Raw genomic sequence first — 26,983 nt, 5'->3', positions numbered from 1 at the left:
CTTACATTCTTCTGCCCCCTGGATGGGTTTGGCATAGGTAATCCTTCCTGCCTACGTGCAGTTTCAGTACACTTGGAGGACCAGGGGGTATCCTGTGGGTGTCCCATCATGTCATTGTCCTTATTCACACCTTCCTGATTCTCGGGGCTACAATCTCTTGGTATGCGGAGTTGACTCATTCTATCTAGGGTTGGCTAATTTCATATGTATAAGTCTGTGTATGGTTAGCTAATTAGATATGTAGGACTTGGTACTTCTGTCCAGGGCTAGGAGACCGTTATCTGATCCAGACTACCTAAACTTCCTACATTCTATTGTACCTTACCATTCCTTTTCTTAGTCTTATGGTCTTGTCACAAAGACTAGAAGATTCTTATGTTAATCGTGCTGACTCTGCTTTCCTGTATCCTAAGCCCCAAACTTATCCTGTTTGAACTGGTTTCAGCCATTTTACTGATGAACTTTAGTTTCTTCCATGTTCATAATTTTAGGTCAATTTTCCCATCTCTCACAATCCTCACTTTTCTTTTAGATCAGTAATACTGATCTTTCACCATGATCAGTGTTACTGATCTTTGGTTACTAGTGTCAGTGTGACTGATCCCCCCCCCCCCTTTCCTCACTTTTCTTTTAGATCAGTAACACTGATCTTTCAAGTGTAAGGTGTAGTTTTACCCAGCTGGTCAATAACCGAATTGTAATGTCTGTGTAAAGTCTTTAGGTAGGGGAGCACCATGAAGGTCAGGGGAGTGAGTCCAGCTGCTTATTAGGGTTTGGAGTATCAGGCTCCAGTTCTCAGTAAAGAGTCTAGTCCATCCCATACGTTGAAATATTGAAGCAGTGTCTTTGAAGCACACGACCTTTGTAAGTGTTGTCCCGACGAAGTCTGTGAGAAGCGCTGCCTTCAGCAGCGAACGAGTCGCAGTCTATGAGAAGCGCTGCCTTCAGCAGCGAACGAGTCGCAGTCTATGAGAAGCGCTGCCTTCAGCAGCGAACGAGTCGCAGTCTATGAGAAGCGCTGCCTTCAGCAGCGAACGAGTCGCAGTCTATGAGAAGCGCTGCCTTCAGCAGCGAACGAGTAGCAGTAGTCAGGCGGTTCCGTTTGATTGTGGCTAGTATCTGATGTCCCCTTCAGCCCCGAACCCTAGGGCCACCGATCTCCGAAGGCTGTTTGGAGCCTGATATTAAAGTGTCAAGCAGCTCACGTTGTTGGAAACTGGTGCTCCCTTTCATGGGGTGATGAAAAGAGACCAAGCTGGGGGGGGATTGTTTCTTGTGATTTAACTGTGTGTTGCAGCTTGTCTGCTAACATTAGCATATGTGTCAACTCTCTCTCTCTCTGCTACATGTACAATCCTGACTACCATTCTGTCTGTCTTTGTCCCACCATGTCCTTTGTGAGGATTTTGACACCCTGCACTCTACTTCGCTCCTTTCCACGTTATATAACCACCAGATGAGCAGCAGCTCCCTGAAAACAGGTGTTCCCCTTCAGGGATGATCAGAGAGAGAGAGCCAGGTGGGGGATTATGTGTCTCGTGGTTGTGTGAAGTGTCTGTTTGTTTTGCGGTTAGCTTGTTAGTTTCCCCCTTTGTGTGAAATGTACATTGTTTGTTTTGCGGTTAGTCTGTGTACACAGGTGCCTCACTGTGTGACTGCCTATCCCCACTGTGTTTCCCTGATCCGTATTCTAAATACCTTGCCTCTATGCCCTCTCTAGCCTGTAAAACAGTACAATCTGTAACCTCTGCTACCCCTTCTCCAGAAGTACTTAAAACATCGAGAGTACTCCACTAAAGCTGTTTAATTCCCCTGGTCCGTATTGGGATCCCTTATATCCCATTATGACTATACATTAAATCTATGCCCTGTCTACATTCTAAAGGAGCTGAATTGTAACCTCTGCTGCCCCTATTCCAGGGGGGCTTAAAACATTAACGAACAATATTCCAAAGAAATTAGTAAACAACAATGAAGAATACATGTAAGCTCATTAAAATACAATAAGAACTGAATAAAACACAAAAAATGTAAAGCTCATTGAAAACTGCAATAAAATGCAAGAAGAACTGAATAAAACCACAATAAATGTAAAGCTCATTGAGAACTGCAATAAAATGCAAGAAGAACTGAATAAAACCACAATAAATGTAAAGCTCATTGAAAACAGCAATAAAATACACAAAACTGAATAAACCACGATAAATGTAAAGCTCATTGAAAACAGCAATAAAACACACAAAACTGAATAAACCACGATAAATGTAAAGCTCATTGAAAACAGCAATAAAATACACAAAAACTGAATAAACCACGATAAATGTAAAGCTCATTGAAAACAGCAATAAAATACACAAAACTGAATAAACCACGATAAATGTAAAGCTCATTGAAAACAGCAATAAAACACACAAAACTGAATAAACCACGATAAATGTAAAGCTCATTGAAAACAGCAATAAAATAGACAAAACTGAATAAACCATTAAAAAAAACGAATAAAATTGTAACATTATGGCACTTTGTCATTAATTCTTTGAATGTGGGTCCAGCCTTTCTCTCTTGTTCTTACTGCGGTGTCTGTAATTAAAGGTACACAGAAGGGACCATCCCAGGCAGGTTTTAGTTGATCCTCTTGCCATGCTTTTACATATAACCAATCACTAGATTTTAATAAAATGAATAACAATCTGACTTTCCTTTGTGTTAGTGTAAAAATTGTAAAATGAAACACAAACCATATTTGCATGGGTTTTGAATATGTTAGACCTTATTAAAATGCAGTTGGAGCTGCTTGTCTGTATGGGGCACAACCCTCCAATTTGTTAGAGTGAGTACATAACAGACATTGCAGCACCAGAGCCCCTGCAAGAGAACTTGAAACATATTCAACCTTTAGTTCTGCCTTAAGTAAAATGCCTTGTGCCACAGCTCACAGGAGCTGGCCTTATTTAAAACAGTCTGTAAAACAGGCACCAAAAAAAGTTAAAAGATGTTCTTATGAAGATTGCACACACAATAATTTAAGTACAGGCTAGTTTCTATTATATTCCACTTAAAAGTTCTGCTGCATGAATCCTGGAGCTTGTGGAGTCATTATTGAATCAAGAAATATTGGTACCATGCCAATCTCATTCTAACATGCCAATTTCTCCAGTCCTTAAGTCAAGATGTACTGAATAGCATCTGGTACAAGATCTGTGAGTTCTTAATGATATTATTATTCTTATGCACCCAATTGTTCTGAACTATGCCACCAATTTAAATCATATTCCACCTATTGCAGTACTCACACAGCACCATAGACCAGTTCGCAGGTTTATTTCTCCATTAAGCTGAATCCAGTTGCGCAGGGTTTACCTCCGTGATTATTTACAATGTAACTTCCGCACTACCGGATTTAAATATAAACCTGATGAATGGGGAAAGTTATCATGAATTAAATAACAGCGGCAATACAGAGAAATTGTGCTGAGGCATTAATTTCACTCCGGAGGAAAATGCACCAGAGAAATGAATGATTAAACTTATAGGAATCCCCATAGGAATCCCCAGAGGTATCTTTATTCTCCAGAGGTGGGTGATCTTTAAACTCACGGACCTTGACTGCTGAATGTGTAGAAGAAATGTATTAAATGTGTTGATAGGGCTCCATACCTCTAACTGCAAGACAAGAGCCTGAAGCCTCAATTTCAAGTGCCACAGTGCACTTAAAGGGACATGCACACTCCCCCTTCAACTGGCTGATCCAGCCACTTTACACATCATATCCTTTCTTTATCTCACATACATTTAAAGTTAAGATGTATAGAACTCACCCTATTTGCGCAAACATTTCTCCCTGCAAATGTTATAACATCACTATTCTCAGGTAGTCCCTGTGCAAAATCACATTTGAATACAATTTATTTCATAAATTGGAATTAACTGGTAGTTAAATTCGCTAATTCTTCAGTATTGAAAAATGATCCTTTATGACATTTAAATTTTAGCATGAATTTTAATCAATATTGGTCAGTGACTGAAGTGGGAAGTCATGATTTATGAAATTATCTCTGGTCTCTACTCTCCCACTCCCTGCACTTCTCCCAACATTCAGGAGCTGGCACACAGTCCCTGCCTTTTCCATGTTACTCATCTACTATTACTTTAACTGCTTGCATCAAAATGTTAGCCTTTGCTTTCTGCTTATCCTCAGATGTCTGGACAAATGCTTTTTGTGTGATCTGTAGAAGCTGGGTTATTCCCTGCTCATGCCAATTTTCTGTCTTTTGTAATTTTCTCCTAATGTCTGGGGCTGAGTTGGTAACAAAACCTGTTAGTATCAATTGTTCCCCTGCTGGGGTTTCTATGTCGAGACCCCCATATTGTATATATATTTGGTCCCAAAAATTGGTCTAACTGTTCGGCACATCCCTGGGGATCTTCTATCAGGGAGGTCAGTTCTTTCTTAAAGTTACGCACTTCAGTACTGGTCAGGGGCACATTTACGAAACTGAGACCCTCTCCCATGGGAACTTCCCGCAGTGGTCTCATCCAATTGGTTTCTGGCTTATTAGGTCTGGGTTCCTGCTCCCTGGGAAATGAATCAAAGGGTTCTGCCCTTTCTTCCTGAAGAGTCTCACGCTGTTCTGAATTAAAGTTACCTCTCTCTCCTGTCAACAGAGGTGGTAATCGAGTGCTTTGTGAGCAAGTTATCATACCACTCCTGCTCTCTTCTCTCTTCTCTAGTGGTGGGGGAGGTGGGGAAGGTGCAGAAGGGTAGGTCATAGGAGGGGAAGGAAAGATAGGAGCCGGCATAGGAGGAACATAGGGTGGAGGGAGGGAATGTAACACATCCCAACCCTGTGATTCAGGGACAAGAGGTTCCTCCTCTCTCTTATCCCTGGATTCTTTCTCATTCAAAACCAGCTGTTCAATAGATCCCTTGAGCCAGCAGGCTGCATATTCCCTGCTCTCAACATTGTCTGGCTGGTTTTGATAGAGCCATAAGTTCAAAGCTTCACACATCCATTCATCCTCGGATCCGAATTTTGGCCAGTACACGGAGCTCCCTTTAACCGGGTATCCCACCCATTCATTACAACAATACCTGACCGTCGTCAGTTTGTCTTTACCGCGGGTCTTTCCTGTGCCCCACTCAGATAACATCATCCCAAGCGGGCTGTACGTAGCTATCTGGTGGTCACGTCCTGTGTCAGGACTCTCATCTCTACTGCCCGCTAGTTTGTCTTTACCGCGGGTCTTTCCTGTGCCCCACTCAGATAACATCATCCCAAGCGGGCTGTACGTAGCTATCTGGTGGTCACGTCCTGTGTCAGGACTCTCATCTCTACTGCCCGCTATTCCCATACTTAGGAACAAGTAAAATACTCTTACCGAGTTCTGGCAGTACTGCTCTAGCGCGCGTCCTTCCGCCGTTTGTTCTCAATGCCTCTTCTCGGATATCACTCGCTTCTTCCACTGACCAGCCACCCGTCGCCCGTGAGTCCAGCTGAATCAGCCGGGGTGCACCTACTCTCGTCGTCGGGGTACTCTGTCAGTGGAGGGAGTGTGATCCCGGACGAGCCCCCATTTGTTAGAAATTAAAGTACCTTTAAAGAAATTGCTCGAGACAAAAATTGAGAACAAAGAACATTTATTACTACAACAATGCAAAGTTGGGTGCTTCCCCTTACCCTGGGAATACACACACATACTGTGGCTCACCCAACTTTTATACAGTCAATTTCAGTATCAGAGTGCCCTCCCCCTTACATTCTTCTGCCCCCTGGATGGGTTTGGCATAGGTAATCCTTCCTGCCTACGTGCAGTTTCAGTACACTTGGAGGACCAGGGGGTATCCTGTGGGTGTCCCATCATGTCATTGTCCTTATTCACACCTTCCTGATTCTCGGGGCTACAATCTCTTGGTATGCGGAGTTGACTCATTCTATCTAGGGTTGGCTAATTTCATATGTATAAGTCTGTGTATGGTTAGCTAATTAGATATGTAGGACTTGGTACTTCTGTCCAGGGCTAGGAGACCGTTATCTGATCCAGACTACCTAAACTTCCTACATTCTATTGTACCTTACCATTCCTTTTCTTAGTCTTATGGTCTTGTCACAAAGACTAGAAGATTCTTATGTTAATCGTGCTGACTCTGCTTTCCTGTATCCTAAGCCCCAAACTTATCCTGTTTGAACTGGTTTCAGCCATTTTACTGATGAACTTTAGTTTCTTCCATGTTCATAATTTTAGGTCAATTTTCCCATCTCTCACACATCCAACACCTTTTCAGATTATGTTAACACTAGAGTGCACACAAATCACCAAATAGAAAACATCGCAAAGAAATAGACTTACAACCAATATACAGATTCTCTGTGACTAATACTGGAGATTATTGGTCTCCATGATCATTTTAAAATGACACCAACATTGACTATTTACAAGTGGCAAAGTTCTCCTAATACAGAGGGCTCTGAAAGGCATGCTCATCCCATCAAAATTTAATTATTGTATTAACTGATAACTGATCTGACAAGTTTGATGAATAATAGTGAAAATCGAAGAATTTTTTTTAAAAAAAGCTAAATTCTTGTCTCTTCTGGCCTTCCTGAGCTCATATTACCTTCAGCACATTTTACAGTAAACTGAACTTCAGAAATTATGAAAGTTCTTCATTTCCTACAGACAATAATGACCTCATAATTGACATTGGTCTGGATTTCGAGAAAACAGTCACATTGCTCTTCAGATTGTTTCTTTAAAACATTTCCACTCAATAGAGGCCCTCATTTTGCTATTGCATCATAGAGGTTGAACTCTGCAGCACACCCCCAGTTCTGGAGGGTCAATTTCATTCAGCTCCTCCTCTGTGTGAAACTGGCAAGAGACTTCATATCATGCACCAATTTAGCAACAATATTAAAATGTATGAATCTCCTCATAAATGTCACAAAAACATTTTCTGCCTTTAAATTTGCACACATCTCTTCCAAGGCTCTGTGTCCATTGCATGAAATTTTCATGTATCCACAACAATAATTATTTTTCCTCTCTAAAAGTCATCAAAAAAACTGAAAACTTCCCAGTGTGCATCAGACACCAAAGTGGGATGGCAAAGTAAACAAGTAATTTATAGTGAAGCAAAAGAATTGAAAACGAGACTCAGAAAGTACAGATAATTAATGAGGTGGATGCACTGTGTACTTTGGGCTAAGTGCATTGATAAACAAGATGCCAGCAGTCAGTATTCTGCATACCTGTAGAAATAAACTGAGGCTGAAAATGCAGAGGCAATCAAACACCAATCAACAGAAATACCTGTGAAGGCCTTCCAACAAGCCTTCACATAATCAGATTATTAAGACAATTTACTGCAAAAATCAGCCATTCTGATGCTGTGTCAGGAGTGACATTGACTTCTGAGGTCTAATAGCGTCATGTACCATGATCCATGCCCTCTTGAACATGCCTGCAAAAATGTCTCTACTCTTATTCCTCATTTCCATAATAGACCTAATTCTTCATGTTCTACAATGAAGACACCCCACCAGCCTCCTCAAATTGCTGGGAGAGGAAGAACCTGACAACAGAAGGAACTACAGTATCAACCTTCTGTCCAATTGAATGAAACCAAGCATTATAATGACTGAAAGAACAGTCTAATTCAGCCAATAAGTGGGGTACCTCTGTTGAGGTCCAATCTGTTGGACCTATGGAGGTGAGCACATGTCTGGTGTGGTCCAGTTTGCTTCCAAGTATGTCCTGACTTCATTTTGCATCAAATATCAGTGTGACTGAAAATTTCTGTTTATCTCAATGAAAATCTGATATATTTTCAATTCCTTCATGTTTCTCACAAAGAACTCACAGCTTTCAATCTTTATCACAATATTCATTTTACATGCCCAGATGAAGACAGCTTTACAGCGAGATAATAAGTGGTTCACATACCATCAGTCAAAGAAAACAAAACAAAATGGCTGCTTTTTCTTTATTCATCTGCAGGATTTGCCAACTGGATGATGATGACCTGCCCTCAAGTAAGTGAAGTCACCTCCTTGAAACATTTGTAAAAAGATCTTCCTTTTATGTATAACCACAGAGTGGGAATGTACAAAAGTACATTACATTGAATACTAGGCCATCAAATTAAAGGTTCTTATTTCTTCTCCACCAGTCACTGATTATCATGTCTTTCAGATAACTGTTTAAACAAATCCTGTCTAAGATCTTGCAGCAACCTGTGCAGCTAATCATTTGCTCAATTTAAAGTCCCCTGCTTGCCTTGCCAACCATCTTCACTCACTCAGTCAAAACCAGCTACCAATGAAGTGGCCATTCATTTCTTTCTGGTTCAAAAAGAGGTTTGCTGTCATCTGGGCCTGCAATCTAACAAGACTCATTGCATCATACAACTCTTGCCATGGAAGCTATCTGAACAGACATGTTTTAGAAAAGCACAGCTTTATTTGAGGGTTTTGTCATTAAAACTAAAAACAATTTTATGAGCAATTCCAGAGACACCTTTTATTCAATTGTTGCCACAAAAATTTGACTTCAGACATGGTAACAACAATGTAAACAACATCAGTTATCTCAACCGTGTTGCCACTGGAGCGTTTTGTAGCAAAGAAGGCCCCAACTTCACAGAGCTGTGAACACCCTCAGACACAGAGTTGTAAAGCAATGGGACCTGAGAGCACTTGGGACACACTACTCTCCCTTGGAGGACATGGAGGTGCATATTGGAGGAAAGTGGACCAAACTGGGTATACTGAATTGCTATTGAAGAGAAGCTGCATCTCATTATCCTGGTTGTATGAACAGAGCGGCACTAAAATGATCACACCAATGTCTGCAACAGGATGACTTGTTAACTGTGAAGTAACTGAACAAGCTCAGCAGCAAAAATGTAGCTGAAGCCTTGAATGGGTAGTTGACTGAACAGGACCAACTGGTCTGAATAATCAGATATCTGGCGGACTGGCTTGCTGCATCAAAAAGCATTGAAGAGCTGGGGACCAACTCGCTCAGCACTCTTCGCAGAGCTTGGATCCATCCACTGCATAAAGTGTCACCAGCTGCACTAATTTATCTCATCCATTTCCCACACCTACATTCTATTCCTTCTGTCCACTCTCAATGATTTCCTCCTGCTCTATGAAATTGGGAGGTGGTCATCAAACCTCTCAACCATGACCAGCCCTTCAATGTCATCTAAAATGGCCTCGTGCTCTTCTGTACCAGTTCCCCGTTGCACTCTACTCCTCAATTTTTCAAATATTTAACCACTTTAACCTCAACACCAACTTGTTTTCTCTCTTTCCCAATTCGAGTGGCCCTCAAACATGAAGCATTAACCATTTCTCTTCCACATACCTGACAAAGGGCCCAGCCCAAAAAGTTAGTTATCCTTGACTTCCTGTTATTGCTATGTGACTTCCTGAGTTCTCTAGCATGTTTGTGTATTGCACTCCTTCCTCGGATGCTGCATGTCCTGCTGAGCATTTACAGCATTTTCTGTTTTGGTTTCAGTTTTCAGCAGGGATCTGTGAAATTTGCCCTCCAGCAAACCACCAGAGTTGTTGGATCCATGAAGCACAAGCCCACTGACTTCTTTCAGGAAGTAAATATTCCCATTCTCCCATTCCTGAAACAACTTTGCTTGGAATTGTCACCCAGCTAGCTTCTGCCGGGCTGAGAAGAAGCAATCTGTAGCCAACTCTTCTCAATTTGGATCACTGTCATAATGTTCCCTCTGACCATACATGAGGGAGACAGCAAAGGCAGCCTCTTATTTTCAACTCACTTCTATTAGTCTTGGAATAGAATGCTGACCCACCAACTCACTGTATTTGGCCACAAGAAGCTTCATATGTTCAAGAATGGTAATAATTTCACTCCCATTATTGGTCAATTTACGATATGATTCCCACAGGAGGCATATGGATCCTGGATTAATTTAGAGCTCATGGCCAATGCAGAAAGTACACACCCAGGTTCAGCAATATCCCCTTGTTAGATTAGTCGAGACTGCCCTAATTGTCTGCACAACTGAAGTGCCTCTTTTTTCTTGTCAATATAGGCCTTTCCCACTGCACTTTATCAACAACCAACCAAACTGTGGGCCACGCACACTGCTGCATTTCCCAGTGGGGATTTTTAAGGTAATCTCTTTTCAACTTTTCATCAATTGTTCTTCTGATAATATTTAAAAAAAAGACTGCCAATAATATCAATTCCTATCAACTGGGATTAACAGTGTATTCATCCATGAATTGCAGAAGTTCTCTCACAGCCGCACTTCTCACTTGTATTTATTTGCATAAACCTTTGAACTGAGTAATCAAATGCAGAAACCTTTGTTGTCATTTCCCTTCACTGCTCCAGAACCACATCAGGCAATAATTTCCAAAGAAGAATCTGTTCATTACTTCTGGAAATATTTCACAATTCCCCAATAAGACATTTAATAAATTCCAGCATTGCCACATTAAATTATTCAAATGAAGGAAACCAATTTAAAAAAAAAATCAAGGAATAAGAAAAAACGCAATTTTTAAAACAAAATGTTGTGATTTATACTTCTGTCATGTTCATGGCATTTCCTCAGGTTTTCATTTTTAGTTTACATCTGATTTGTATTTCTTCCAATATTTTAAGTCATTACAGACATTACAAGTTGTTTCAAATGACAAAGCCATATTAAGAAGTCCAAGATGAGTTATTATATTTACACTACTTTCATTTTTGCCAAAACTGAGAAACTTGTTTCTATGGCATCAAATTTTCCATTGCAGAGAAGTGGGAAGACAATCCATAAAGCTGCTGAATATGATGAAAAAATTCTGTTCTTCAGACACATATCCAATTCACAAACATATATTTGGAACAACACTGAGCATGGCATCCAGAAAACAATATAGTTCATCACTGTGCAGTTTGAATCACAATGTTCACTTGCACTTTCATTAATTGCTGGGCCTAGTTTTGCCCTGTTATATGACAGCATTTCTTTCTTCCATTTATTCCAAGCTAATGGAATAATTCCCTGATTCCTAAAGATGATCATCTCTCTCAACAGCATCATATCACCTTCTTTAAACTGTACTGCCATCACACCTCCATTCACCTTACCCATTCTTGTGCATATTTTGAATTCTGGAATTTAAAAATGTTCACTTCTGCCCTTTTTGAGTTATTTATTTATTGCCATTGCATTATATTCAGCTCAGACACAATTACTTGTGCCACTTACTCACCACATCTTTCAACATGCATTTTAACAAGCATCCTTCTTGCAGTCTTTGTTCTCCCTCAGTAATCCATTACTCTTTGCTCTGTAAAATTGTCACTCTTTTGTGCACATAATTCTTCTCTAATGTGACATATTGAATATCGACCTCATTCAAGTTAGCCTAAACTCTGGTCAATTGCTCAGGTAAATTCATGAAGTACTGTATCCTCGTCTTGTTGTCTTGAACTCACCCAATTGCCCAAGAAAAGGAAGCTTCACCTTAGCACTAATTCCAGCCACAGCCACACACATTTATACCTGGTACAACACAACTTAGGAAACTTCCTTGCCAGCTCCCCACAGAATGAGTAGAATACCTCAGCCTCTTCTCTCCATTAACCACAGTTACAGGGGTGTATCCTGGCTGCTGCCCTGCCCCTTTTTCTCCCAACTAGTTGTTGCACCCTTTCTTTGATGTTTCCCATGCACCTGCCTTCTTATGCAACCGTCTGCAATGTGCTGACAAAAATTAGGATATAGCTCCTCATGTGAAGTAGTCCAGGCTGGCACCATTTGGCTCTGATAGATAAGGAATGCAGAGTTTTGAGTGCTACTTTTCAGAACAACATTCAATGTGGAGGGACACTAAACAAAACAAGACAAAGAAGATGATTGTGCACTTCAAGATGACAAAGGTTGGCCATTCTCTAATATGGATCAAAGGTTCCGTAGTGGAGAACACAGCGTTCCTTCATGTGGTTATAAGGGACAACCCTATCCTGGACTCAATAGTCAGGAGATTTGTGTGAGGTTGAAGAGGTCAAGATTACTGAGCTCCATCACGACAACCTTTTTAGTCCCCTGAATGACTGCATCATATAGTAGCTGTAAAGCATTTGTCTATGCAGATGATCATTAAAACAGTCGAGCATCACTGGGGTCTCCCTTTCTTCAACAGGCAACATTTTCTGGGAGCATTATCTAAATAGGGCATAAGGGATTCAAGAAGATCCTTTCCATCCAGCGCACTATATCTTGAATCCGCTACCATCAAGAAGGTTGTTCAAGAGCATCAAAATTACCTTTACCAGGCTGGGAATAGCTTCTTCCTGCAGACTGTGAGACTGATTAACAGCATTCTGTAACCATGTGAATCATCCCAAATTTTTGCATATATTTATTTTATTTATTTATGGGTGTGCACCATGGTCTGGAGAGATGCTGTTTCACCACTTGAAAATATACAATCACATGAGAATGAACTTGAACTAACGAACTTTTGGGATGGACGCAAGAGTTGAGGTCATTTCACGATTTTCATTCAACAGAGTCTCAAGACACATTCCATCAAGACAGTTCACCAGTACATTGTACAGTTTAAGAGGAAAATCTTGCAACGGTACAAAGCAAGTTGATCTTTACACAGGGGAAGCCAAACATCAAAAGCACAAGATAGACTGCTAAGTGGTCCTGGAGCCAGAGCAAAGTCCGCCCACAGTCCAGAGAGTTGTCAGACATGCAGGCACACAGCCTCACCATCTGAATGTGGAATTCCTTGCTTTGCATGACTGTGAATACACAAATGGTAACAAACACTTGCTGTTGAAGGAGAAGACCATATTATCCCATCAGGATGAGGAGGTCCATTGATACAGCATGACCAGCAGAAAGCACACCTCATTTCACACAGATGTAATCAATATTTGAATCACAAACAATTCACTTTCTCAAAAGCAGAAAGTGTTGGAATCACAGGCCAGTCAACAACTGAAAAATGAAAAATATCAGCATTTCAGGCCAGACATTTCAAGCTCGTCTCCATCACAGGACCTCCAACCTGAGACATTGATTTGGCTTTTGTTTCTACATATGCTGCCCGAACTTCTCAGTGCTCTGCACATTTCCTCTTTTTTAAAAAAAACTCCAGCCTTTTGATTTCCATTTTCTTGATCAAGATGTCTTAATGAAAACTCAATACTCCATCACTTTGACACAGTCTGAGACAGGCAGCACGGAAAAGGGCCCTTCAGCCCACTGAATCAGTGCTAAGCATGAATCACACATTTAAATTCATCCCATTTAGTTCTTCCTGCATTCCCACAACCTTTCCTGTATTGCCCACTCCCATGTGCACTGAGATGCTTGACAATGGGCCATTAATGGATGCCTGCATAACTATGGGATTAGGGATGAAGCCAGCAGACCACAGGGAAACCCATACTGTCACAAAGAGAACATGCAAACCCCACACAGTCAGCACTCATGATTAGGATCAAACCCATGCCTCTATAGCCACGAGGCACCAGTTCCACTTGTGGTCACGCTGGGTCATCTTGAAACAGATGAAGTGAGGATCTGCACTGCAAATAACGTTCTGTTGAACTCATTCTCAGTTACACTAGGCATTTTCAGGTGGCCAACTGACCCGCTTGTAAAGCCGCATATTTTGGCAAAATGTGGCTGTGGGAAGGCCACATGAATATGCAGGAGGTGCCTGCAAGGCGAATTTGGTAACCCTCCTCCGAGAGGGATAATCCCCGCATCACAGTGGCCTCCCAAGCCATCTGAATGCAGCCGCCTAAAAGCAGCTGCATTCGGATGACAATCAGCTGGCCAGCACCTGACAGCTCCTCTCCCAGTCCCCACACTATCGGGTGGCTGGCAGGGCTGTCAGCACTGCAACGACCCCACACTGACCCCGCTCTCTCCCCACTCACGAAATCAGTCCCCGCACTGTCGGGCAGCCACCGTGGGCTGTCCCCACAATGTTGGGACTGATTTCAGGAGTAGGGAAAAGGGGGCTGGAGTGGCTGGCGTGGGAGTATGGGGGCTGGAGCGGCCGGCGCGGGAGTACGGGGGCTGGAGTGGCCGGCGCGGGAGTACGGGAGCTGGAGCGGTCGGTGCGGGAGTACGGGGGCTGGAGTGGCCGGCGCGGGAGTACGGGGGCTGGAGCGGCCGGCGCGGGAGTACGGGAGGTGGAGCGGCCGGCAGGGAAGTATGGGGGCTGGAGCGGCCGGCGGTGGAGCAGACACAATGCCGGTACCTGACTCGAGCACCTCCTTCTCCCCCCCCTCCCCCCGGCTGCTCCAACCCCCGTACTCCCCCGCCGGTGCTCCAGCCTCCTCCTCTGCTGACCGCTTCAGCCTCCTGCCCCACTGACCACACCAGCCCCGTGAATGGGGAAAGAGCAGGGCAGTGGGATCAGTGTGGGAATGTCCTCGCGCTGATAGCCCGCGCTGGCTGTCCCAGCTGACAGCCAGCCATCCTGAATTGACAGCCCAAGGGACAGGAGCTGCAATGTGCTCAGATGTGCACCCCGGTGCAGCTGTCCTTTCAGGTGGCCAGCGTTGCACTTTCAACGCTGCCACCTGAACTGCAATTTAAAGGGCCGCTTCTGCTTCTTCAGTCACATTCTTAGTGGAGAATGCACCTGAAAAAGCCTACTGACTTGCTATCAATGGGTTAGGTAAAATGATGGTCAGAAATGAAGAATAGTCTGAAATTTACCTCCACATGTCCTCAGCTGCTGGGGAGCAGAAACTCACTCACTGTGCTGGTAACATCTAGTAAAGGAATGTCAATATTGGAGCAGCCTTCCTTTTTGAGGCTGACAAATTGCCTAATTTATGTAGTTTGAACTCCTACAGTTCCTCATGAGACCATGGGATATATGACCATTTCTAACAGAGCCTGCAGCCTTTCAAACGTGGTTCTGTCTTTGTCAAATTTACCAAACTTCTCCTTCCCATTTTAAGTTCGGCTTTATAGTTATTGGAAAGGAAGGCCCTTTTCACAATTTTATTTCTTGCAGACTGCCAAGGATTAAATGTTTTTATTATACATGAAAATCCCTGGTATCCAGAATTCAAGCAACCAGCAACCCAACCATCCAGCAAAAAAAAATCAAGGAAACAAATACTTCAAAAAAATTAAAATAAATAAGAATAAATAAAATAAAAATAAAAATGAAATTGTAAAAATAAATGTTTTCTGAAGCAACACACACTCTTGGAGGAAGATGGGAGAAAACATTCAGCCAGCGGAGTGTCCAGTTATGCCCTGCCCGCATCAGCTGTTTGAATAAAGTTGAGTTTGGAAAAAAAGTATTGCCCAGGAAGAAGAGCTGGCCAATGCTGCTCGCCGCTGGGGCAACTCTCCCAAAGTACCTCCCTATCCCTGCCTTGTAGAGTCTTTATCTTTATTGTTATTAAGTATACCAGCAAGACTTTATCTGTAAACTTTGGGGAGATTGGGTTAAATATGATAGCAGCACAATGCTGTCACCAAATTTAAATTTTAACCCTGGTTGCTCGTGCTGCAAGTTACAGGAATTACTTGATTAAAGTGAACTTAACGTAATTAAGGACTACAATACAATTTATTTCAAATTACTTTTTGCACTTTTGTCTTTAAACTGTGTCTTCTTAATGCATGTGTATTAGTCCTGCCTTCTAAAAGTGTGTCTCAGTCAACCAGAAAATTCACATATCCAGCATCTGTGATCCGGGATTTTACTATAATTGAAAATGTGAATTGACAAACACAACTCAGCAACAGTGATGGGGAACAAATTGTTGAGTCCACTGGAACCTCAATTTTAACTACCATTATAAAGCTGGACCTCTGAGAGAACAACCACCACTCACAGCCAGGACTGTCCAAATGCATGAGTCTATTGGGTCAACTTGGTCAAATGAAAAATATTTCACAGACATTATTACTTACTAAATTTTAAAACAAGTATAAAACCCTCAGGCTAGACAATGATTTCACACAGGTCAGCCCACATACGTCAAAGAACAAAATGATTTCATGTTCAGAAATTTTTAAAAAATCAGGAAAATGTCATTTTTGAGAACATTATCTTGTCCATAACTGTGCCCAACTCCAGTTTAAAAAAAATCCATCAAAATAATTGAATAATGAAAAGGCCAAATTCATTTTATAATGTATTTAATTTTCCTTGACCTGATTAACACCAGGCTACCTATAGCAAAGTGTGAAAAACACAGTACAAGTGTGATGTGTTTACTGGGTTCACTGAGCAATCAAGTTACCTGCCAGTTCTGCTCTTTCTCACTTCCATTTCAAATGCAGCTGATAATCTTATGCTTCAATGTCTATCATTATTCAACTTAAATGCACCTGTCATTTAGTGCACTAAAAAAAAGGCTGGCACATTCCTTCATTTACATGCCTGGAAGCTGCTAAAATGGACATAAATGTACCCAAAAGTGTAAGATTTATCTTTCTTCTGGGGGCCACTTTTTATTCTGAATTGAAGGAGAGCACATACTTCTTTTTGCCCTACTTTCCCAAGATAGATAATTGTTACGGGCCCAGATGACCCCAAAACCCAGCAGCGATAGAAATTTACCACGACAAATCGTTACTTAAACAAAAGTTGCTTTTCATTTTCTTAAAACATATAAACAGGATCAAACTTTAACTTATTACTATTAACTTAACCTCCTTCTAATTCTAAGTGCATGTATATGTAATGTGTATATATTCAGGAAAATTCTTTGATTCACAATCCAATCTCACTCTTCCAAGTATCAGGCAATTCTTATACTGTGCACAGCATTTAACATTTATGAATTTTCACCAGGAAGATAAATGGTAACCGCTCAGGAAGGTTCTTGTTGGTTTCAGAGAGAGATTCATTGCTCATTGAACACACACAAACTGATTTACTTCCAACAGTCACTTCAATGACTTGCCAGAGAAACTTGCCCCATCGTGGTTTTCCAAACGATAACCTCTTCTACCACATCACCACTGAGTTCCTCTTGCTTCCCTTATTTCAGGTGAAACACTCTAGCCATCCATTTCCTCTTGTAAGGACTACAAGGGTTTTCAATTCAGCTGAACTCGGAACTCACAATCCATCTTCAAAATGGGGTTTTCAACAAGCCTGCCAGCTTGTCATGTTGCAACTTCCAAAAGCCACTGTGGAAGAATCCAACTGAATTCTCTTTCTCTCTCACAGAGAAAGCCTGATTGGTCTTCTCTTTCTCTGCTTGCAAAGAAACATGTCCTTCTTGCAGGGCTTCAGACCCAGTCTCTGAGATCTTATCAGCTTCTGAGCATGGACTGCTTAATATGCACCTGCTTTTTGAAGTTCCTTAGCAAAGCATTTCCAAAATAGTTTTTTGGTTTTCACAAAGACATTCAGTACCTCAGTGTCTCACTTTCTTGCATTTTAAATGAGATGTGAAGGGTTACTTTGTTTGTGAAATGACCTACTCTCCAAACTCCCACCACAATCTATCTCTTCTAATTCTATTTATATATAATATAAACTATAATAGGAGAGCAGACCTCAAGCTCTGAAGCCCCTTCAGGATCTGCTCACAAGCCACATGCCACAGGATGGGCAGGCCCAACCCACGGTCAACAATGCACATCTACGTTTATTGTCCTTTCTCAAGAAGGGAGTTTCTTTTCTAAAAAATCTCCACCAACCTAAATGTGCAAACTTGTGATCTTTGTCAAACATTGAATGTAAAGGTTTTTGCAAAATGGCATGGGGTGAAACAATTCAAATAATTGGCAAGATGGCCTGGCAGATCAGATTTCCCAGCCATATTACAATAGAGAATAAATGGAAGAAATCAGAGACCAAGTAAAAATAATTCTGCTTCCACAGACTACTGCAATCTCAGTTAAAAGGCACTCTGTCGAATCAATTGAATTTCCTGAGTGAAAGCAGGCATCAATATTCTATTATGCCTAAAGCTGTCTGCAAATAATACAGAATTCAATACCAAAACAAAAAAAAATCTTTTGGGGCTTAAAAGGGCATTGGATGCATCTTCTGACTGCAGTGTCAATGAGTAGAGGTCATTGGTTCAAACTAAGAGGTCAGCCATCCAAGAGAGAGCAATTTCTGTGACACCCAACCCCCACCACTCTTGTTTCTCCACCACACAGAGGGAAGTGGAACCTTGAAGTGCAGTCCCTGAAGCAGCTGCAAAGGCCCAGCAATTGAGAATATTCAAGGCAGAGATTGACAGGGTACATGATGAGAACAAAGTGATGTTGGGTTACTGCAGAACTGATGCAGAGGTAACCCATAACTTAGCTGAATGTCAGGGAAGGAAAAAGTGCTAAATACCAACTCCTACCTCTGTTTCTCTGTTTATATGAAAACTCCTACCTCTGTTTATATGAAAAGCATCATGTTCACTTGAAATATAAATGAACTTTGTTTACTTTCACCTGAAAGAATCACACACTTACTGAAAGAAAGGTAAAGCAGGAATAGAGATTAAGATCCTCAGAATGAATAAAATCTGAATCTGCTACATTGAACAATGGATGTGAGCCATCAGTTCATTGTGAACAAAGGGTGAAAGTTCATTCAAAAGTTGAAAAGTTAAACTCAATAATGTTGATTTAAAGTTAGTTTGATAATATGTGAGATTTTGAGTGAGTTTCAGGGCTTCAAAGATGGTGGAATATCATTCTTTTTATTTTAACATGGTTCTGGTGATAAATGCAACTCACAATACTACATTGAACCAAAGAGAACAAGGATATCCTGGGTGGAATCAAAATGGCTTCTGCCAGGCCTATACAGGGACATGAACTCAAGTACTTACAGCAATCAAATAGCAAACTAAGTTTGAGTAGACACTACAAATTCTAGCAAGCCCTGAAAGAAACAAGAAAATCAAGTTCACATATGTCAATGTGCAACTGACTTTGGTCTATGTATTCATCTGTACGTGCACAGGCTGAATGGTTAATAATTTGGTCTCCAACAGGAAGATGAAAGACCATTTTTCTGTGTCTTCCCAAATCTACACTCTTCTGCTTTGTGCACATGTCAGTGCCAGAAACTCAAACCAGGTAAATCATTCAGTTGTGGAAAAAGGTGCTCCAAGGGGGTGTTGAGGGCAAGAAGGGACCTGAAGGACCTCTTGAGTGCTGAAGGCTTCCTGATCCTATTAAAGGTTTGGATCAGGAGCTCAGGATGCTAACAGGTTAAACTGGAGTCTATGCTGCTGTAGAGGTTGCAGGAGGGCTGCAGGTAAATCCATGGACACTCAGTCTCTCTGAAGGGACTCTCTTTTGCTTCTCTTTCTGCTATTGTTAGAGGCACCAAACAATGTTCATGACTCTGTTTGCCTTGCGGCAGACAAAGTTGAAGTATGTCCTGTATATTGCATTTTTAATGTATTATTAGGTGACAATAAAAGGAACCTTTAAACCAGGGGTGTCAAACTCAAATTCACGGAGGGCCAAAATTAAAAACTTGGACTAAGTCGAGGGCCGAACTAAATATTTATTGAAAATTTTCAACAACATCTGCATGTTTTCTCTTCTTTCAACATATGTAATGTTAAACTTTAGGATATAACTTTAGGAGGATAATGTTACAGGTCAGGAGTAGGTAGTTCAAGTTCACCCTTTGCTTGACCTGAGGGAAACATATTTGGTCCCTGTGGAGATGTAGTCAGCATTCACAGGCTGTGTCCATTTTGGCCTGCATCAGGACTCAGCATTTCCTGCTCACTCCTCAGGCTCTAGGCCTCTATTCACCCTCGACCCACCATCCCTCTACCTGACCAGTCCTTTACCCAACCTCTACTCACCCCTCTCTCCACTCGCTCTGCCTCTACCCACCCCATCCTATACACGCCCCTCTACTGCCTCTCCCCTCAACCTGTTCCTCCCTCTACCCATCTCTCACCCTCTAATCACCCCTCCCCTACTCGCCCTGCCCCTCCCCTTTTACCTCTTCCCTATCCACCCCTCCTTCTACTCATCCCTCCCTCTAACTGCCCCTCGCACCACCATAACTTCCCCTACCCATTACTCCTCACCTACACCCTCTGCCCACCCCTGCTTACCCACCCACTCAGGCCCAGCGTGCTGCTGATCAGCCTTTGCGGACAGCCACCATCTCTCTCTTCACGTGCAGGGCCGAACCAGCCGTCCCTGGGGTCCGCGCGGGTGCAAGCGCTGAAGGCCGTGGTGACCGGGAGAAGTGCGCTCGTGCTGTGGAAGGGCCGTCCGGTGCCAGTCGCGCAGGGCTCGCGCTGCCCGGGGGCCGTGCACAGCCTGCCATGCCTGTCGCGCCGACAGGAAATCACAGGCGCTCGCCCATCCGCCGCACCGCTCGACAGGTGGGAGAAGTGACTGGTTGTGCGGGGAGCCTTCCAACTGGCTTGCCGGCTGATGACATGGACAGACTTCTCGTGTTACAATTTCTCGTGTTACAATGGGGAAGGATGTGCAATGAAGGGGGAGGATGGTGGGGGTGAAATTACCAAAAAACAACATCAGCTCTCGCTGCAGGGCGGGCACCTCTAATACATTTTTGAAATGATCTTGCGGGCCAAATATAATTATATCGGCCCGCGGGCCAGAGTTTGACATGTGTGCTTTAAACCTTTCAATCCAACGTTATGGCTGATCTCAGATTGTGCCAAGTGCTCTGAACACTTGCCCCCACATAGATTGTGAGCAGGCACAACAAGATAGCCAGAAACCATGAGAGGGGACAGAACCTACAGGTGACTGTTCTTTGGAGATCAGTAAGTCTGTATGGTACTGTGAAGTCTATACTTGGAAAAACGAGGCACTGCTTACAAAACCTGGATAATTCACATTCAGGACAATGCAGTGAAATAGGAACATTTAAAAGAACCTAAATTAAACAGTGTTTCAAAAATAATATTTCATTCAGGCAGCAAGAATAAATGAATAAAATGCTATATTGTAACTGGAGGTGTAGACCTCTCCAATATCGTCATTGAATGTCTGTTCTGAGACTAACAATTGGATTAACAAATCACATTGTTAAAAATCTATTGGAGTCAGAGTTACAATTCCATTTTTAATCCATCATTACTTTGCACCCCTGATGATATGAAAAAAAATGTTTGCAATGAATTTCATTTCATCTTGAAGAATCAATACACGACACAGAAGCAGGCTCTTTAGTCCATTTCATCCATGTCAAACTATTATTCTACCTAGCCCATTAATCTGCACTCAGACCATGGCCCTCCATACCTCACCCATCCATGTTCCTAACCTAATTTTTATTAAATGTTGGAATCGAGCTTGCATTCACAACTTCGTTCCACACTCTCACCATTCCCTGCGTGAATAAGTTCCCCTGTGGTTCCCTTTAATCGCTGTACTTTTCACCTTTAACCCATGTCTTCCAGTTCTTGTCTTAGCTAACTACAGTGGAAAATGTGCCTGCTTGCATTTACTCTATCCATACATCTCAATTTTGAACATATCTATCAAAACTCCCCTCATTCCCCAACGCTTCAGGGATTTAAGTCCCAACCTCTAACTTTTCCCTGCAACTCAGCTCCTCAAATCTTGACAACATCCTTATAAATCTTCTCTGCACTCTTTCATATCAATATTTTCCCTATTGTTCAGTGACCAAAACTGCATACAATACTACAAATTTGGCCTCAATATCTTACATAATGTCACGGTATCGTCTCAACTCCTGTGCTCAATCCTTTGATTAATGAAGTTCCAGGGCATTCAATATAACCTGATCTATCTGTGATACCATTTTCAAGGAATTATGTGCCTGCATTCCCTGTGTTCTTCCACACTCCTCAGTGCTCTAATGTTTACCACCTACCTTGGTTTGTCCTCCCAAAATGTAACACCTCACACTTGATCCCATTAAATTTCATCTGCCATTTTGCAGCCTGATGCACAGTAAATAACTCAAGAGGTTGGACTGAATCATTGATCCATAAACTTTTATTCACAATGGACAAGGACCTCATCCTGTGTCATGACCCAGGCTTTCTGGGGAAGGGTCATGGTGATGGCTTTATACAAGGTCAAAAGAGGGAGGGGCTGCAGGTACAGTCACAGGATGGGGAGGAGCCAGGTAATCAAGTATACAATACAGTTCAGCAGTTCACCACAGAGTCCAATTTTCCAGCAGGTCCAGATCCCACAAGATTTGAAACCCATCCTCATTATCCACCACAGCTCCAATCTTTGTTTCATCTCCAAACTTTCTGATCCAATTGACTACTTTATCATCCAATTTGCTGATTTAGATATCATGCAACAACAGACCCAGCATTGATTCCTGAGGCATGTCACTTGTCAAATGCCTCCAGTTAGAGAGGCAATCATTTACAATCGCTCTCTGGCTTTTCCTGCAAAGCCAATATCCAATCAATGACCTCATCCTGAACATCAAGCAACTGAACCTCCTTGATGAAACTCCCACTCAGGACCTCAAAGGCCTTATAAAGTGCATGTTGACAACATCCATGGCCTTTCCTTCATCAGTTCCTGGTAATTTTACCTACCATGTAAAAAGCGATGCTGACTATCCCAAACAAGTCCCTGTCCATTGTTAGGTCTGCTTTGTTCATGAATGAGTGAGACAAACACCAGACTGAGTCGAAATCAGGGTTCTTTGTTCTTTATTACCGGATTGTAACACTTGCGACTAACAAAGTTAGTCGGAGAATGCATTCTGCCATTATCAGCAAAATGGTGATTTTTTATACCCTTGGATACATGCTTAGAACATCATCATATCATTACTTGTCCAATGACTAAAACTGTTGCTATCCTTTCCCTGCTAGCTTCCTGCCTCTCAATCCATCAATGTCTCTCTTATCTTGTAAGTACAAGGATGCATTTACATCTTGTTACAGCCCTGTACATTCCCATCTCATGATGTTTTACCTAACAGGAGTACAAGGACACCTCCCCTTCTTGTTACTGCCCTGTACAGGGTAACTCCCTACACATTCCCATCTCATGATGTTTTACCTTACACCATCCAATAGAGTAAAATCTCCATTATCCAGCACGCAATTGATTGGAAATTCAAGGCAACCAGCAGAAAATTATTCGCGGAGATAAATAAATTGAAAGTAAACAAGAACAAATAAAAGTTAAAAATTGTAAGTGTTCTCCAAAGCAACACACGACCCCTTGGTATCAAACATTCAGCCAGTAGAGCTCCCCACAGGAGCTTTTTGAATAAAATTTCAATAAAGTTGTGTTTGAAAAACATGGCGGTGCCCAGGGTGAAGAGATGGCTGATGCCTCTTGCCAATGGGGCAACTCTCCCTAAGTGTTTCTCTATCCCTGTCTGGTAAGAGTCTTTATCAGCATATTATTAAGCATGTTATTAAGTCTTTATCTGTAAACTTGTGGGAGGGGGATTAATTATGACAGTAGCCCAGTTAGCGCAGCAGCTCGCACAACACTGTTACAGCGCTCGCAAATGTGGTTGGAATTTAAAGGAAGGTGCGCCGAGGGCTTGACCAGGATAATGAGCTGGATAATGCTGCTTGCTGTGGGGAAACTCTCCCAAAGTGTCTCCCTATCTGTGTAGTCCATATCTTTAGGTACATTAAAATAAGGATTTATCTTTTAACTTAAAGGTGGGGTTTAATTATGTCGGCAGCATAGTTAGCGTAGTGGTTCGCGCAACACTGTTACAGCGTCAGCGACTGGGGTTCAGATTTAAATTTAAAGTATGGAAATTTCTTGACTACTGTGAACTTTACATAATTAAAGACTACAATACTAATTTTTTTTCCCCAATTACTTTACATTTTGTACTGTCTTTTAAACAGTTGTTAGGCACTGGAAGACTGAGCGTCAGTTAACGGGAAAATTTGCATTTCCAGCATCCACAATCTCCATGGGTGCCAGATAATGGGGATTTTACTGTACTTGTATATCTAATCACATAAATGCTCTCCAATAATCTACCCATTTGTGACATCAGGGTCGCTGCCTATAATTCCTGGATTATTATTGGACACTTTTTAAACAATAGTACAAAATTAGCTATTCTCCAATATTCCGGCACCCCAACCCATTGCAAAGGCTATTTTCAAAACCTATACCTCTGCACAGGCCTCCTTCATGGCCCTTGGGATGTATCCACCCTTATTTGCCTCAAGACAGCAAGCACCTTCTCCTATTTAATCTGCACAGGTTCCATGACCTCGCTGCTTGTTTGCCTCACTTCTGTAGACTCTCTGCCCATCTTCTAAATGCAGAGGCAAAAAAAATCCATTCCCAGTCTTCCCCAGCTGATGAATGGTCAGTAATTTTAATTTTATAGCTTAATGAGATGCATGTCAAAGTCATTAGTTCATGCTTAGTCAAAGTTCAACATTTGCAAATGATATTAAAGATGTCTGTTTGTTTTCTGGTTTGGTCTCTGTGATTGGCTGTTTAGCTAGCTAATTTCTGGATATCTGAGATACATCTGAGATGATATTGGTCACATCCCTGCACATCACAGGCAAAACTCTCCTCACCCCATTGAAAAAAATCTATACCATTGGAGAGCAGCAGCAATCACCAAGAAACAACACCACCCAGTACACACTCTCTTCTCAATACTGCCATCAGGAAAGAGGTATAGGTGCCATAACTCTTGTACCACCATGTTCAGGAATAGTTGCTACCCCTCCACCATCAATCTCCTAAACAACAGACTCAAAGACTCATTTAAGGACTCTTTCTTTGCACATTATTTATTACTAATTTCTTTTCTCTATTTGCACATTAGTTTACTTTTTTTTCTTTTTATTTCTCTCTTTTGAAAACATATCATTTTCTTGAGTACAGTTTACACTACAGATAGGTAGAAATTCCACCATGCCTGCAGGAAATAGAATCTCAGGATTACATGTGATGTCATGTGTGTGCACTGACAATACATTTGAACTTGATATTGCTATCTGTCAGCAAAAAGCATCATGAAAGATGAATTCTTGAACAGAGATCCCTCGATTTTTGTGGTCATTTCCTTCAGCAATAAGGACATTTGCTTCATCACTGACCTTAATACAGAGGTTACATATGCATATTCCTAAAACCAATCTTGTGATTAAAAAAATAGACCTAAATATCATTGATATTTAGTTTCAAATTCAGCCAGGCATCAAGGAAGAAATAATTTGCTGTTGTAAAAATGTATTAGTCCAATATGAAATGAGTTAACAAAGCTCTGAACAACTCCAGGTTCAAAAATCACTGATAATTTAGCAGTAATATCATTTAAAATTCATGCTATGCTTGTAATATTATGGGTAAAATTACCTCAGTGCAATACACAGTGCTTTGAAGCCCAATTTGAAATTGCTTTAGTCTACCGCATTTTGCCTTGCAGTCACGACAACTATTTGATGCCACAAGTTTGTAAAATAAAATGAAATCAGGCTCCATTTCCCAACATAGATGACGTGCTTTTAGCTTGGCTAAAGCTGAACAAAAAAATGTTTCAGGAATGAAGAGAGAGGTATTTCTCGCAATGGCAGAGGAATTAGTCCTTGTATCAAATGCCTGTTTTCACAAAGACAGTGAACTTAAATTTTGAAAGCATATATTCTGAAAAAAATACAATCCTATGCAAGTCAGCTTGTCACAGAATTTTCACAGAATACAACAAAATCATTGTGTGCAAGTTCAAAAATAAAGCGTGCGGAAGAAAAGGTTTCATCCATAAAATGTGTGCTGCTGAGATATTTGGTCATTGCACACAAGGAGAAACTGCCTCCCTGATCCATGCACTTTGCATACAGCCGACTGCCAACTCCAAAGAATTCAAAAATTTCAAGAATATGAAATCACCAACTTCAACACAGAGGATATCCTTCCAAATCCACAGACTACTGTAGACTCCTCTTACCTTGACAAGCTGTGCATTTATCCATTTTGTGAATGTTTTCTTTTGAACATCTTCTCTTTCATCTGTAAATTTAGAATAAAAAAAATCACCCGAGTTAAATAGTTTCCAATTTGAATACTTAATACCAAAAAATTAATGGACATCAATTCTATCACATGGAAAATTATTTGTGCAGTTAAAGATTATCATGGGGAACTTGTGCATATTCAAATTCCACAGGGTCCAATATATTCTGCCCAGATTTTCAGAAAGTCAAATGCAGTAACAAAGAGGTGGTGGACAGGTGCAGAATTATAGCGAGCACATACATGCTTCTCTTCCATAGTTTTTGTCAGGGAGATCATGCAGAAGCAACTGCTCCTCTTATAAGTCCTCACCTCAAGGCTCATCTTGATTCCAACCCAATGAGTGCAACACCACCCCACTATTCCTCCTTGTGCTCTTCCCATCAACCAACCTTGTTTCTCTCACAAATCCAACCTTCCATTCTCAACAATCTCTCCCTTTTTATCCTCCCTCTCCTGGAGAGGGAATAAGATTCACAACCAGCTTCTTTTGCATGCTCTCTGCAGTTGCTGTGTGTATGTGTGCCTTTAACTGCCCATGGGACAGAGAAAGAATATTAGTCAAGTCAAGTCAAGTCAAGCCTCTGATCTCCCAACAAAATAGCAACACATGCTTCAAATCTAAAACCTAAAAAGGGGGCAAGCTGCAGTTACACAACACGTCACTATCTGTGAGGAGAAAAAGCAGATGTGATGGATGCATCACCTCAATATATCATGCCTCTTTTACAGCATTGTATTTCCAATATTTTTAATACTGGTTTTAATACTACAACCTAACCCCATAACTGCTCTTTTTGGAATTACAGGTGTAGGTTATTTACCTTCTGCCTATCGAGTTGTTGCTTGTTCTACACCATTAGCTAGAAGGGCCATTTTACTTAAATGGAAAGACTCTGATTCTCCTACATTATTTCAATGGCTTTTTCATATTATGTCTTTCATATATTCAGAAAAAAAATCATAAGTAGTATTTTAGATGCAGCTACTCAATTTGATGAAACATGGCAA

The 26,983-nt window shown here is 41.5% G+C and overlaps 1 protein-coding gene across 22 annotated transcripts in view; it reads right to left on the bottom strand.

Moving 5' to 3' along the window:
* The window catches only part of dmd (dystrophin), a 1,604,005-nt gene that overhangs the window by 1,299,744 nt on the left and 277,278 nt on the right, over nucleotides 1-26,983 (bottom strand). For all 22 annotated transcript variants that reach the window (XR_011341867.1, XM_069890130.1, XM_069890120.1 and 19 more), the window contains one exon: nucleotides 25,908-25,969. Coding sequence is in view for 20 of the 22 variants with exons in the window: in XM_069890120.1 (XP_069746221.1) it covers nucleotides 25,908-25,969 (62 nt within the window). In the remaining 2 variants the exon portion in view is untranslated. The remainder of the gene's footprint in view (nucleotides 1-25,907; nucleotides 25,970-26,983) is intronic.

Source organism: Narcine bancroftii, chromosome 7 (genome assembly GCF_036971445.1).
Source record: "Narcine bancroftii isolate sNarBan1 chromosome 7, sNarBan1.hap1, whole genome shotgun sequence".
NCBI lineage: Eukaryota > Metazoa > Chordata > Chondrichthyes > Torpediniformes > Narcinidae > Narcine > Narcine bancroftii.
This window is presented reverse-complemented; position numbering and strand designations above follow the sequence as displayed.